Below are 15898 nucleotides of genomic sequence, written 5' to 3' on the forward strand. Positions count from 1 at the left end.
TTATCACCCCATATATATATTTGTTCTAAGAGAAAAGGAACAGCATGCTTAAAAAGAGATTGAATTTCAGTGGTGCTGTGGTGCCATAATCCAATCACCTCCGTCCCTACTCCCCTCTCAGCTCACTGTCTGTGGGCCCACCTGTCATATGAGCGCCGCAGAAAATCAACCCAGGCAAACCAGTAACAAACAGAAATCACTAGCGTCACCCACGAAAATCTACCCAGAACGCTCCCCCCGCATCCACCCCTTTCTCCCGTCGTCAAAGTCGCACGCCTATGTAAGCAAAGCAAAGCAAAGCAGCGCGCTTTGGCCTTGGATTCTTTGGCCGCTCTGCTTCATCGTCAGCTCCCTCTCGTGGTGCGCGATGGTGGGTCAGAGGAGGCTGCTCGCCGAGGCGCCTCCGCACCAGGCGCACTCCTCGCGGCACCAGCAGGGCGCGCCGTCGTCGGTGTGGAGCGCCGGGTACCTCAACGGGTGGCTGTCGCAGCGGACGGCGGTGTTCGGGCTCCGCCTGTGGGTGCTCATCGGCATCGCCGTCGGCGCCGCCATCGTGCTCGTCCTCGTGCTTGTGTTCATCTGCCTCTCGCGCCGCCGGCGACGGCGCGATGACCTCGCATCCAATCTGTACCCGGCCGACACCAAGATTCTCAAGCAGCACCTGCAGCAGCCCACGCCGCCCAAGGACATCCAGGAGATCGTTCGCCGGCAGCAGCAGCAGCAGCAGCAGACGCCGCCGCCGCCGCAGCGGTCGCAGACGCCGGTGGCGCAGCATGGGGTGCAGCTCGCCAAAGCAGAAACTCCGCCGCCGCCGCAGCGGTCGCAGCCGCCGGTGCTAGCGGCGGGATCCACGCGGTCGACGGCGGCCAGCGGCATGTCGGCCACGACGAGCGGCGGGAGCGAGCGTGACGCGGCCACGCCGAGGAGCACCGCGAGCGCCTCGGCCGGGCCGGAGGTGTCGCACCTCGGGTGGGGCCACTGGTTCACTCTCCGGGAGCTCGAGGAGGCAACCGACGGGCTCGCGGAGGAGAATGTGATCGGAGAAGGCGGCTACGGGATTGTTTACAAGGGCACGCTGCAGAATTCCACCATGGTCGCCGTCAAGAATCTTCTCAATAATAGGTAATGTTGTGTCTTCGCTGGGAGCTTTTCGATTTGATTTTGACAGGAAATCTCCATATTTTCCATTCTTGTAGCTTCGAATTCGTCCTTGGGTGAGTGGCCATGGTTAGGAATACCCTTTTCTTAATTAAAACAGGCTATTTCCCCCTTCTGTTTAAACTGGGTTGTTGTGATTTGGTTTGTTAGTAAAAATCTCACTTATTTAGTTGAGATGTTCATTGCTTTTGTGTTTTTGTTCTTTTTCATCGCTTTCTTTGGCTGTCTGTTCCGTTTGTGTTTCACCCTACTTAATCGAATGACGGGCAGATCTCTCTTTTTTTGTTCTTCTGCCGAAATATGGTTTTGGATATGATCAAGTCTGATGATGGACCAGAAAACGAGCTGTAGAAACTGTGAATTTCCATTTGAAGAAGGGAAAGATCCCTTTTTTCTGTGTTTTCGATAGGATTTTGCGCTTAGGTTCAACTTGTTTCAGTTTATTCATGAACAGTGGTTTGCTTATGAGCGGTTGGCTCGTGGGGCTCAAGAAGTTTCAAATTGCTGTCATCATTTACTCTTCTTTGCGCCCATCTCCATTCCCCATTCGTCTCGATCTCTGTGACACAATTTAATCCTACACGCCTTTCTAGGGACTGGATTACTGTTTCATTTCTCACTGTTTTGTCCTGCTCTTTCTGACAAATAAAAAATCAAATTTTTTCCTGCTTTGGCAGGGGCCAGGCCGAGAAGGAGTTCAAGGTGGAGGTCGAAGCGATCGGGCGTGTTCGGCACAAGAATCTCGTCAGGCTGCTCGGCTACTGTGTAGAGGGAGCTTACAGGTAAGGAAATCTCTGCATCCATTAGTGCATTATTATTCTGCCTCTGAATAACGGAGTTTTGACAAGTATCGCCGTTTTGGTTGAACAGGATGCTTGTGTACGAGTATGTAGACAACGGCAATCTTGATCAATGGCTTCATGGTGATGTTGGGGATGTGAGCCCACTAACTTGGGAAAGCAGGATGAACATAATTCTTGGTACTGCTAAAGGGTAATACTTCTATCACTGTTGCACGCCAGTTTTCCCAAAGTGAATAGCTCGAATAGTGGTATGTTTGGCTGATTTTGTTCCTAAGTTGATACCTCGACATTAAGGATTATGAAATATGAATACCATGGACAAACGTAGGTCACAATCATTGAGATTTTAGAAGACAGGTGCTAGCTGGCATGGCTAGGTAGGTCTGTTTTGTTGTGACACATGCATCTTAGTTAGGATAGTAGAGCCTAAATCTGGTGAAATTGATTGTCGTGGGAATTCAGGTGCTTTACTCAAGTTCGTTAGGTCATATTCCTTAGCATGCACATATTCCCCAAGACAGCTGATTGTAACCCATGTTTAGCAGATACGCAAAAAAAAGGAGAAACAACATGTTTGTTTTTTCATTATGTACTCCTACTTAGCATTGGGCATTATTTGATTGTTCAGAAAACAATTAGAATTTCCTGTGCATTTAAATAGTACAAACGCCAAAGTAAAGGTGTCGAATTTCTTGGACATTGCATGTGCTCATCTTGCATTCGTCCTTTCTTTGCTTTCCTGGTTCCAGCTTGCTTTATTTTAATCAAAGCGCCCAGTTTGAGATTGTTGTGATTCTCTCTACAGAGATTTAAGATACCACCTGTAGATAACTAAATACTTACCTTGCACATGCTTTCGGATTAGAACATTGTGACCCTGTTTGACAGTTAAACCTTAGACTAAATCATCATGTGTATTGACAAGCACTCTACCGATAATATTCTTTTCCTGAAAGCAATATTGTCTGAGGCTTGCTTAAACAACATCAACAGTTCTTTTAAAAGATGGATTTGATAATGAAACACATGAATACTGACACCCAACTTCTGCTCTCTAGGCTGGCCTATCTTCATGAGGGGCTGGAACCGAAGGTTGTCCACCGTGACATCAAATCTAGCAATATCCTTCTTGACCAGCAATGGAATGCTAAAGTGTCAGATTTTGGGCTTGCGAAGCTATTGTGCTCAGAGAGAAGTTATGTTACTACCCGTGTTATGGGAACCTTCGGGTTAGTATTGACAGTCCATACACAGGGCTTCTCAACATTTACTTTTCATAAAGTTATCTCTTATCATTACTGAAATAATGGCTATGTTGCAGCTATGTGGCACCTGAATACGCCAGCACTGGAATGTTAAACGAGAGGAGCGATGTTTATAGCTTTGGAGTACTAATAATGGAGATTATAACAGGTAGATCACCTGTAGATTACACAAGGGCACCTGGAGAGGTTAGCATCCTATCTATTCTTTTGTGAATTTCTCGTCCAGAACTACTGATATCTGACGAAGCTATTACTTTTTCTTCAGGTGAACTTGGTTGAATGGCTGAAGACCATGGTTGCTGAGAGGAAAGCTGAGGAGGTAGTAGACCCCAAGCTGGCTGAGAAGCCTTCTCCCAAAGTACTGAAACGGGCACTTCTGGTCGCCCTTCGTTGCGTTGATCCTGATGGCCATAAGAGGCCTAAAATGGGGCATGTAATCCACATGCTCGAAATGGATGACCTACAATTGAATGTATGCTCTACTCAATCAAAACATTTGGATGCATTCCATTTACTAAGCAGTAGTTAAATCACCTTCTGACGCAATTGTTCATACAGGATAAGAAGCCTGGAAGGGATGCACCTCACACATCGGACAGGCACAGTTCAAGGGATGGCGGTAACTACAGCAAGCGTGAGAACCAACGGTACAGATGACAACTGCCCAGTACTACAGCTGAACATGAGTTTGTATGGATTGCCAATATTAACCATGTTGTCATTACATAATTTTTTCCTCCTCTTTGGATCTCATAACCAACTCTCCTTGCTCTTTTGACTGTATTATACTCGAGCATCATTCTGTGACACTTGACACTTATAAACTACACAAGTGTAGGGTGGTGTTGTGACTGACTATGCCCAGCTAATGCTAACTGGAGTACAATGTTAATGTGGTTCCACCTAACGCAAGTACGGTTTTTGTCTACTCTAATGCGTCTTTTAGACTTTTACCAGTCCACTCCTGATGATGATACCTGCCTGCTTTACTGCAGTGGAAGAACTGATGCTTTCTTCTTGTAGCCTAATACTTGGTGTCTGCTTGCTTGCACATGAGGTCACATGACCACTGCTGCATCTCATCTCACACTTCAATCCTGCATCTAAGCCTTTTGTTTATGATCTCCGTTAGTTGGCTGCAGAGCTTGGGACTTGTATATTCTTCTGGCAAATGCTTTTGTCCACTATACTGCATCTGGTGATCAGCTGCACAGCATTTGCGTCAGTTCTTGTCTCTTCGCCTTGTCTTCATCGACTTCTGATCTTCATTACCATGTTCAGTTGCTGTGACTTTTCCGTGCTACTACTACTCATTAATTTTTACAACCAACCAACTCTGGATCTTGTGCTAACAAACTTGACCGCTGACAGTACCGATTAATTAGCAGGTGATGATCCCACTATCACGTGATCCATCAGTTACCGCGAAATCGTGATCCTCCCTGTATGCAATGACCTGTGAACACAGTGAAGTAACATGATGCCATGAGAAAAATTGGTTTGACCATGCTGATTTATTTGGGACTATTACTACAGTACTGAAGTGGAGTATTGAGTGGTAGTAGGAGAGAAGTTTCTTTCAATTTTCAACGGTTAGCTTGGAGCTACTGTGCGATGTAAATGTTCAGAGATGGATTTTTACATTATAAAAGGTGGAAGAGTTATGACTTGTGAGCTGAGGAGAGAGGAGCAGGATACGGCACACAAACGGCCAAAATAACGGCTTGGAGGATGCATGAACCCAGGGCTGAAAAACAGAGACATTTTTTGGTTGATTTCTGACGTGTTCTTCTCCTTTTCCCTACTTTATTCAATAGAACAAACATCACCTGTCTTGAGAATGCCTAATGCTTCACTCTAATTATTGCAAAACAGCACGAAAAGTAGTATCTGAACAACCTAAAAGCTGAAAAACGCAGCTATGTATGTGGCTTTGCATGCCACTCTGCCGTTGTGACTTGTGAACAACATCTGCATCAATCCAAGGTGATAATGCTGCATGAGCAGACGCCATGGTAAACAAAACGCAGCGTGGCCAAACGATATATTTTGAATAAAAAATAGTGAATACAACTTTTATATAAAAAGATAAACTTAGAAAAAAAACTATGATAAAAGAAAACCATAAATTAACTTTAAATTTAAACTAAAAATTTAAATTTATAAGTATAAACAGAAGTGGAAAGATGAGACGTCGATATAGCGGTGTAGCGTCTACATAAGATTGAGGCGATCGCCGTCCGGTAGCGACCTCGTGAGCGCCTGAGCTGGCCGGAAATGGACGCGAGCGATATCCACAAGGCAGCCGGTACAGCTTGATTGACCGGACCAGGCGGTGGGGTCGCCGCCGTTGGGGGCTTGTCCGGTGGGCCAGTCGACGGCGGGCGGCAGCGCCACATGGAACCAGCCCGGCTATAGAAGGCGCGGGTGCCAGTCTGCCACTCTCTCCCTGGACCTGGTCCAGCCTTGAACTCGTGTTCAGCTCGCGGCTCGATTCTTCTTCTGCTGCTGCTGCCAGCAACCAGCATGCGCTGCTAGCTAGTGCCATCAAAATGCACCGTCCGGTTAGAGATCAGACGGCCAGAGTTACACCCATTTCAACATATGGGATTATGGGTTGTTTGATATCATGGCCTGGTAGCTTATGGCAACTACAGTTTCTCCCAGAGTCTTCATCTACTCGGAACAAATTAGATTCTGAGATTCGGATGTGCCCCCTCAGTATCAAAATAAAAAATGCATAGTAAACATATTTATAGCATTAGTACCCAAAATATGAGAAACTCAAGATTCTCTCAGAATCTTCAACCACTCCTAACATTCAGAGATTCTATAATCGTATAATTCAGAAAATAAACAATAAGCATAAGCCGAGACACGGCCTTTTCAGATTCTGACAGGGTACTGTTTAGGTATCTTTTCGTTTCTAAGAAAAAGTCAAACGACATATGTGCAAACGAACAATAATTTATAAATAAAACTTTCATATAAATATTCTTAACGATCTAAAAGCAAACACTGAAAAAATGAAATATAAAAAACCTTAAAATTAACTCTAAATTTAAAATTTAAAATTTAAATTTAAACTTATCAATATAAGAAAAAGTGAAAAGACGAGGCAGCAATACTTTCGGGCTCCCACAAACTAAGGTACACACATACAGCGATCGGCGAGCGCCCGGTTGGCCGCTGCCGTGGGCACGCTGACTCTCCCCATCACGCGCGCGCGTCTTCCTCGCCCGCCGCTGCTTAGCTGGACAGCAAAACGCCGAGCCGTGCACGCTCCGCTGCCCCTGGACAGCGACCCGCGTCGCGTCGCGCAGCACGGCGCCGCGAGCACACAACGCGCCGGGCCAAAGGCAAACGACGGCCTCTTCCAGTGGAATTCGGTCTCTCTCTCACGAGACCACGCCGTTGCCGTCGTCGTTCAGAAATGGATGAGAAAAGAAAACGGAAACCAAAAGAAAGGCAACGGGCGTGAGCACGAATGATTGATATGCACTACTAATATAATCTGACAAAAGAAGGTGATGCTAAGAGATAAGCGAGGCAATGATCACTGTCAGCCTTTGGAAAGCTGACGCAGAGGCAATTATGGAGTCATGGTTCGATCAAGTTGGGGTTAGCGTGGGCACATTTATACTCACATCCATGCACGCAGCACACAGAAGACTGCAATAGTGCCGTGTCAAAGGTGCCGCACTGAGAATGTAGGTATGTACTATGTACATTGTACATGCATGGGAGAGCTCTTTTGATCAGTCACACAAGAGAGATGACACTGCTATGTGAGCAAGCTAATCATATGCCTGAACAAGCAACATACAGGTAGTATGACACGCATCAGGAGCAGCGGCTGCAACGGCCATCGGAGACGCAGGAAGGAACACCAGCTGCGATTTAGCTTCTACCACCAGCATCAGCGACAGGGCCTCTTGGTTGTTTGCCGTTGTTCTGTGGGGTGAGATTATCTGGTGCAGCTCTCTTTTGCCTCAGCTACAGATAAGATAAATCGTTCAGAATAGATTGTTCTATACTAATATATGAGAACTTGGTGAGAGTCTTAGCAGTGCACCTCTTCCTCGGATTTCTCATAAAAATGCCTCAACAGGATGTTCTTGGGGTCTGTTGTTATCACTGCAATTGCAGACACAAACGACCAGTTAACAGTCAATACATATATAAAGGTGGTTTATGTACAGAAAAAGGAAGAATTGGAATGTCTGTGATAGTTCTGGTATGAATGGACGTGTGTCCGCAAAGAATTAAAATGAGCTAAAAAGAGTGAGTTTTTATTGAGTCTGTTCTACTATGAAAATATCTAATGAACCAATGCACTCAAAAGATATATTAGAAAAAGAAAGTTCATTAGCAATTGTTTAGATAATGTATCTGCCACTACCATAAGCATAAGAAATGTCAACAAAAAACATCTAAGAAGGGCATTTTATAAATGAAACAATCCAAAGCATGCTGCAATCAGAACACTTCAACAACACTATGTCGGCAACACTAGAAAAATATGACAGATATGAGAGAGCACTTTGGTCGGTTGGTACATTTCACTCCTGATGAAATTGGACAATTCGCCTCTGTTTTTTTTTTTTTTTTTTTTTTTTTTTTGTGTGTGTGGAGATGGTAAGCAGCATACAGTATCTTTTTTTACTGAATAGCTGCACCTGAAATCTGGAGAGTTCAGTGAACAGGCCTAAAAGCAACCAGGATGATTGGTGGGTTCAGCCTGGCCCTGGCCAGGCAAAAGATTAGGCAGGAGAAAATTTTTTTTAAAAAAATGCAGACACAAAATTGTAGAAGGTACACAGTGGGCTGGATCAAAATCTTTGAGGCGAAAACACAAAATTATGTTGATCCATCATTAGGCAATTTCAACCTCTTGTCAAAATAAATGTTGAGCTAGAATGTGCTAAGCCAAAAGTTGACTGCTAAAGTTATGCATTTAGACTTGTCACATGGAAATGATATGGGAATATTTACATTAATAAGAAGTAAATTTATATTGACAATTTAGTAAGTTTTAATACAAATATAGTACAATATAAGTTGAACGGTAATGGCATATTAAGAGAGGAGTTTTACCCCCTTCACTTGGCCCAGGCTCTCAAGGGCCTCTAAGTTCAATCAATCTTATATCAATGGCAATATGGCATGTTCAATTGGAAGGCTCCAACCCTCCAACAGTTAACTTGAAGAGTTCCTGAGGAAATATTGAACCAAACATACACTGAAGACTCTAGTTTGAATAGATAAGATTGTGTTTAACTGGTATCAGATCAATTCAAGGTTACTCAGCTTTGAAGTTGTAAGATCAGGTATAGCTAATCTTTCCAGTTCTCCTGCTAGGTCCTGGTTCTCTCTGATTCAACTTTGTCTACTCTCCCTCATACCCCAAGAGAAAAGTTTGTTTCGAGGTTCTAAATACTGTCAGTACGAAGGCCCCAGGGGACCTACTTGAAAGTAAGTTGGGCAAATTAGCAATAATGTGTGCGAGTTACATATCAAGAAGTCAAAACTACAGTTCTAGGAAATGGGAAAAATATTGAATGTAAAGACATCTCTAGCAGTCCAAGAGCATCTATTCATGGATCTATAACTCAGAAGATAAAGCTGAAGAGGTTGCATTACTGAAACTCAGTACAGGTGCTTGGGCCTAAACATTGCTCCCCTCATGAAAAACAAGAGAGCCACTGGTTTACATTATTTTTGGCTAGCACCAAACAGTCCAGGGGATCTGCCATACTATGTTGAGTACTACTGTAAAACGAACTTGATGTATTATGAATGAGCAATTGCATTCAATTATACACAACTGAACAGTGAGGGAATCAAACAACTACATATGCAGAAGAGAGAATTAGCACAGAAAATCTCAGCATTGGTTCAAGAAACATGGGTACTAGATACCTTGACCGGGAGGTGGATCTGTCCTGTGCGTTGCAATGTAAGTGGCTGGTACGATATTCTGAAACATACACACAAAAAAAAAAGGATAAGTATTGGCAGTTATGCGGGCAATGCAATGCGTCCACAAGATAAGTTGCCAGCATGATATTCTGGCCAGAAGCACAGAAATGACAACTGAATATATGCTTTGCAAATTGCAATACAAGTGGCTCTATGGTTGGAGTAGCATTACAAGCAGACCAGAGGGGGGGAAAAAAACGAAATCTACCATAAGCCCATCAGCAGTCGATCGCCATATCAACTGAGCCTGCGAAGAGTACTGACCATGAGAGAGACAAAAACCTAAATGCATAAATCCCTCTAAAACTTGGTCCAACTATTTGGCATTGGGACTTAGAAACAAAAACTAACCACCTTTTCTTAATCATACATACTGGAATTTCACCGACGGACTCGGGCAGAACGCAGAAAATTCGTGGCATCAACAGTACATCCGGCCTAATTCTGGATAATAATTAACGCGCAAGGCAGGAGATCACGATTTCTAGCACATAGATCGATCGCGAAGAGGGACAGAGGGGTGACGGAGACGGACCAAGGGCTGTGCGGAGGGGTCGGCGGGGACGACCTGGCTGAAGTTCTGGGGGTTGTAGGATGGCCAGCTACCCAGGGAGCTCCCCATCGCCGCCGGTGGAGTTCGCCGTGAAGTCTCCGCCTCCGGCGACGCTGGACTCGTCGATGAGTGCGATGGACTCATGGACCACACCCAGTCACCAAGACAATAAATTCTTGGGTTAAGGCCCATTTTTGCTGGACTATTGGGCCTTCTTTTTATGGGCCTAAATGGTCTTCAGGGCCCATGAATTTCTACGGCCCGTTCCATTCCATTCATAAGTTTCTTTATGTTATCCTAAATTAAACATTTGACCAGTTTTTAAGTTTGTCCCAAATCAAACATATTCAAGTTTAAACATTTTTATACAAAAAAATACTAACATATACAACACTAAATTAGTTTCATCAAAACTATCATCGAATATATTTTATAGCATATTTATTTTACGCTAGAAATGTCATTATATTTTTTCTTTAAGTTTGGTCAAATTTAGAAACTTCATGCAAATTCAAATAAATGAATAATAGTGTATTCATGCGATTTTATGAATGAATAACAGTAGCAGTACAGATTTGTGAGTTTTGAAAAGGCATTCAACCTCATCTTTTTAGTTATGCTTACGAGCATATTGCTCCTGCGTTTTAACAGGATTTTAATTAAAAAATGATTGTTAATCCATTATTATTATTATTATTTTGCATATATTTTTATTAATTTATGTATATATTTCCCCAAAGTATTTTTTTTCTCTTATATATAAAGTAGAGGGTTTGTGGAGGAAGACTTACATATGGGCCTTTCCCACTACCTTAAAAAATGGAAGTTGGTGGTGGGGTGGAGCCACCACCATTTTTAAAGCTAAAATTTAAATTTTAACCTCATATTAGGAGAAGTTTTAGGGTTTTTATTATAATTTATTTTGTAGATTTGATTTTTAGATCGCTAAGAACACGTATATATAATTTTATTTATAAATTATTTTTTGTTTATGAATATGTCATTTGGTTTTTTTATGAAAAATGCAAACAATCAATCCAATGAGTTTTTTTTTTTCTGAAAGAAAGGTGTGATAGATCCACGATCAATTGAAAGTGACCGCAATATAAGATTCGTGCAGTAGCCGTATCCTTGGACAGGTACTAAATCAAGTCAGGGCTAAGAGTCTCGATCATTAATTAAGGATTAAAGAGAGGAGAAAATTGCTGCTAATTGGACAGCGACATGCACATGTAGTCCTTTCTGTAACCAGTGGTTGGGAGAGTTTGGTTTCTCCACAATTTGTCCAAACGGCCGGAGCTGATGAAAGAGGCCGGCATTTCATCCTCCACTTGTTTTTTTCTTTCATCGTCTCCCCAAATCGTACAAAGAAACATGGGGAACATGGGGACAGTTTCATTACATCAATGTACTTCCGTATCCGCATCGACATGCTGATATTTTCAGAGATACAGATGCAGATGCAGATTGCATCTTGAATTATTACACCCATGGCGACATCCAACACGTAACAAACCTGGAGCAATTGGCTCTGCAAAAAGCAAGGAGGGGTGGTTGTTTTCAAAAGAAATATTTACAAACGAAAAGTAATTTATTAATAAGCTTTTATATATATATTCTTAGTAATCTAAAATGCAATGCTGAAAAATAAACTTCAACGAAAAAAACTTAAAATCAACTTCAAATTTAATTTTAATGTTAAAAATTTAATTTTGTACTTATACTTATATATAAGAAAACGCAAAAATATGGTGGTGAGATCTCTTTTTCAAAGGATTGTGGGTAATGGCCATCAACGGCATCTCTCGAAAATTTTTTGTTTACGGGTTCTATTGCACGTTCTAAAATTTCATAACGCCATGAACTCAGTATATATATGGAGAATTTGTTCAAAGTCTAATGTAATTATAACAATAGTATATCACAAAATTACTATCCATATTTTATGTCCAAAAGTTAAAAAAAATACGAGCCATGCTTACCAAGTGGATTTGGACTGGATTTAGAGATGTGGTTCCTTCTAAGCCAAAATCAAGGGAGGTCTGAGGATCACTTGGACCACCCCCTGATTTCCATGGGACACAATGAGATTTGCTTATACTCTATCTCTCTGCATGTTTTTAAATACATGATGTTGTTTACTATTATATATAATATTTAACTATTCATCTTTAGGACAAAACCTAAATCATGATTAAATGCATTTAATCATAAATCAAGTCACAACAAAATATGTAGTACCTACTCCCCCTAGTACATGATAAAAGACGTTTCAGACATATCCTAAGTCAAAATAATTTAAGTTTGAGCAAGTTTATAAAAGAATATCTATAACACCAAATCAAATTAGTTATAGTAACAATTGAATATATATTTTTTGTGTTGGCCAAACGCATAACATTTTGCTGATAAGATGAATGATTAAACGACACATCAAAAAAGGTAAAAAAGACACCTTGTATTTCTTCACCAAAAAGCATCGTATATTCATAGACAGTGAGAGAGGATGATAGGGTTCTCTATTGGCATGAGTCGGTATAATTTTTTTTATACTTTACGGCTCGAAATCTTAAACATTTAACTTTTTGTCACTCTTTAAGATTAGATGGTAACGGATATACCACTCGCTGTCTATGACATATGATATTTTATATGTCTATGACATATGAGTCCGATGAAAAATTTGTTATCACCACTCGCAAGAGTGGCAAAAAGTTAATTATTCCACAAAATGGAGTACACTCCATGGAGGTGCTAAATAATCTGCCATATAGTCGCAAGGACGAGGTTAGATTATGTGGTACGCATTGACTATTATACAACCTACCAATGGTCATCTTTGCTCCCAGTATATATATTACAACATACTATACCCAAAAGTGTGTATATATATATATTCAAATTAATCTAATAGATAGGAGCAACGGCTGCTGCATCCGGCTCAGAGGTACTCCAAGCCCAAGCAGATCTATGGTGCCACGCTTTCGGCTATCTAAAATCCATGGCTCTCCAGTGCGCTGTCAAGCTCGGTATCCCTAACGCCATTCATCGTTGTGGGGGTACAGCCTCATTGCCGGAGCTACTCGCCGTGCTCCTCATCGACTCAAACAAACACGAAGCGTTCGCTCATCTCATGAGGTTTCTGACCCATGTCAGGTCTTTTTCCCGATGCTTCCAATAGATCACGCGAAGAAAGCAGCACCAACATGATCACACAAGCTGTGTACTGTCTCACACCAATGTCTCGCATACTCATTGGTGACACGGACAACACTGGCACGCATCGTGCAATCAACCTCTCACCCTTTGTGGTTGCCGTGACCATGCACTACCAAGTGAATGCAGCCATGCACTTGGCTAAGTGGTTTGGGGATGAGACCACACCAACACGGCTTGAGGAGAAAGCACCTGAAACACCCTTTATAATGGCAAATGGCACGGACGTTTATGGAATAACAAGCCGTGATGCTAAGTTCAGTGAGATCTTCAACGATGGCCTAGGTTCAGACAGCATGTTCGCAATGGCACTTGCTGTTCGTGAGTGCCCCGAGGTGTTCACGGGGATCGGTTCGTCGGTTGATGTCGGTGGCGGGAATGGGACGGCGGCGAAAGCCATCGCCGAGGCCTTCCCGCACATCGAATGCTCCGTGTTGGATCTTCCACATGTGATCGATGGTATGCTGGCTGATGAGACGGTTGTGTTTGTTGCAGGCGACATGATGGAATATATCCCACCTGTTGAAGCTGTGCTTCTCAATGTACGATGAATAATCTCCTTGTTGTTGATAGTGCAAATTGATCTCTTTGTTTAATTTGGAATTGATGCAAGTGGTGGGCAAACTAACGGTTTGTTTTTGAAGGTTTTTTTATCGTCCTACCTTAAGGTATTAAGAATTTTAATATAAATTTTTGGTACTTCAAGTTACAATGTAACTCAAGTTATCACATTTTTTACACTAGAAGTTGTGGTACCTTGAGATACTTTCTTGAGATACTTTTTCAAGGATGGTAAAAAAATTTGTTTTTAAAGTTCGTTTAATAATAGTTATTGTTAGTTTTATGTATATATTGTTTTTATTAGTAAATAGAAAATGATATACTAGTATACATGCATTTATACATGCTAGTATGCTGCACATCCCTGTTTAGGATCTATCTATAACATCCACTATGACTATCTTTAAAACTACTATCTTTATAAAGGGAATTTTATTAAACTTTCAATTACATGAAAATGATAAAAAAAATCAAGAATACTATGGTTTCTACTTAACTAAGACTTACACAGCCAAAGATGCACTCATAAACTAGTTTTAAAACAAGAGAGAATCTTAAAAAAATGCTATTGGCAAACGTCTAGGTCTAGAAAATGTTATTGACGAATGCAGGTTATAAGAAATGTCATCGTACAAATGACTTATAAATGCATGTATTTATAATTAGGCACACATGTTGTACAAGAGACTTAGTGACACTAATTGCAATAACTTAATTTTAGTCCTTGATAATTAATATATGTATTTTGCATGCAGAATGTGTTGCATAACTGGAGTGACGAGACATGTGTGAAGATCTTGTCAGTGTGTAAAAAGGCTATTTGTTCAAGAAAGACACCAGGGAAGGTAATAATAGTAAACATAGTGCTTAGACCTCCTTCGGACAAGATGTATGAAGCACAACTCTTGTATGATATGGCCATGGTGGTGTTTACCACGGGGAAGGAGCGAAATGAGGATGAATGGCAAAAGATTTTCACTGAGCAGGATTCAACAACTACAAGATATTGCCAGTTCTAGGAGCGAAATGAGTGAAGTGCACCAGCTGTCTCTAAACTTGTATGCATGTTGAAAGTCCATCTAGGCCCCTAATTTGTTTTGGTGATTAATGACAATCAAATGATAAGGACTAATGACGTGTGTGAGAATGTGAAGGTATAAATAGTCCTCATGAAAAAGTTGCTGTTGCGCCGCTCACGTAAAAAGAGAAGTAAAGTCGGTATATTCATGTTGGCGTGTGTATTTACTTTGAATTTGAGTCAACTAGGAATGCCGTACTATAAAGAGGGGTGTGCAAATGAAATCTAGGAATGAATCTGGTGCTCGGAAATGTTTTTGAAGTGCATCTTTTGTTATCTTTTTGAAGTTGTGCTGGAATTTACGGAAGTTCCGAAGGTACTGTCGAAAGTTCGGAAGGAGACAGAATCGGTTCTGTAAGTTTCACGGAAGTTCCGAAGGAGACCTTCGGAAGTTTCGAAGGAGCCAGAATCGGTTCTGTAAGGTTCACGGAAGTTCCGAAGGAGCCATAATCGGTTCTGTAAGTTTCACGGAAGTTTCGAAGGAGACCTTCGGAAGTTCCGAAGAAGCCAGAATCGGTTCTGTAAGATTCACGGAAGTTCCGAAGGTGTTGACCGGAACTTCCGTTGACTTGACTTTTCGCAGTTGACTTTGAATTTTCTAAGTGTTGGGGGCTGCTATTTTGAACTGGCCGGAAGTTCCGAAGGAGACCTCCGGAAGTTCCGAAGAAGGAATCTTTTGCCCTCAACGGGCAGAAATTGAGAGGGGATATAAATACCCCCAACCCTCAAGCTAGGGTTGCTGCTTCTATTACTCATTCATTTGGCCCTTGGCTTGTTTTTCTTGAGATTCACTTTGAGCCTTCTTTTCTCACTTCCTTCTCTCCACGGATCTAAGTGATTTGGATTTTGTGTGTGTGAGAGTTGGTTGTTTTGAGTTGGTTTGAGTGCTTGGTGTTGACTTCGTGAGAAATTTCGTGAGCCCTAGATTCATCCCAAGATCTCCTTGCTAACTTGTTACTCTTGGTGGTTGAGGACACCTAGACGGCTAGACGTTGTTCCTCGAGCCACCGAAGCTCTTGTGGTGTGCCGGAAAAAAGTTTGTGAAGGTTGGACCTCACCTCCGAAAGGGAAGAGATACCTCGAGTGAGGGGGAGTGCACGAGTGCAACCCCGAGGAAAGGGTTGTGGAACGCGGCTCAAGTTTGAGCTCCTCAACGGAGAGTACAATCCCCTCAAGGATTAGGACTTCGGTAAAAAGTCTCCGTCTACACTTGTGGTGAAATCTCTCTAACTTGTTATTTAAGCATTGTTTTTGGTTGCCGCGCGTACTCTAGTTGTTGTTT

At 42.1% G+C, this 15898-nt stretch overlaps 2 protein-coding genes and 1 pseudogene across 3 annotated transcripts; 2 read left to right on the forward strand and 1 right to left on the reverse strand.

The window, feature by feature from the left end:
* Positions 1–314: 314 nt before the first annotated feature.
* On the forward strand, positions 315–4138 carry LOC102720033 (probable serine/threonine-protein kinase At1g01540). The gene is made up of 7 exons (XM_040522808.1): positions 315–1122; positions 1836–1940; positions 2029–2151; positions 3020–3190; positions 3283–3412; positions 3492–3698; positions 3785–4138. The coding sequence occupies exons 1-7, from the start codon at positions 368–370 to the stop codon at positions 3881–3883; spliced, it is 1590 nt and encodes a 529-aa protein (XP_040378742.1). The 5' UTR covers positions 315–367; the 3' UTR covers positions 3884–4138.
* Positions 4139–6349: 2211 nt separating this feature from the next.
* LOC102699665 (DET1- and DDB1-associated protein 1) lies at positions 6350–9908 on the reverse strand. Of its 2 annotated transcripts, none has more exons than XM_040522809.1 (4): positions 9777–9908; positions 9149–9206; positions 7302–7363; positions 6350–7222 (listed from the first exon to the last, which is right to left on the reverse strand). In XM_040522809.1, the coding sequence occupies exons 1-4, from the start codon at positions 9903–9905 to the stop codon at positions 7127–7129; spliced, it is 345 nt and encodes a 114-aa protein (XP_040378743.1). In that variant the 5' UTR covers positions 9906–9908; the 3' UTR covers positions 6350–7126. The 2 variants fall into 2 exon arrangements, with proteins under 2 accessions (XP_040378743.1, XP_006649307.2); XM_006649244.2 differs by having other exon boundaries at positions 9744–9908.
* Positions 9909–13108: 3200 nt separating this feature from the next.
* Positions 13109–14625, forward strand: LOC102720313 (annotated as a pseudogene).
* The last annotated feature ends 1273 nt before the right edge of the window (positions 14626–15898 follow it).

Source organism: Oryza brachyantha, chromosome 3, assembly GCF_000231095.2.
Source record: "Oryza brachyantha chromosome 3, ObraRS2, whole genome shotgun sequence".
Classification (NCBI taxonomy): domain Eukaryota; kingdom Viridiplantae; phylum Streptophyta; class Magnoliopsida; order Poales; family Poaceae; genus Oryza; species Oryza brachyantha.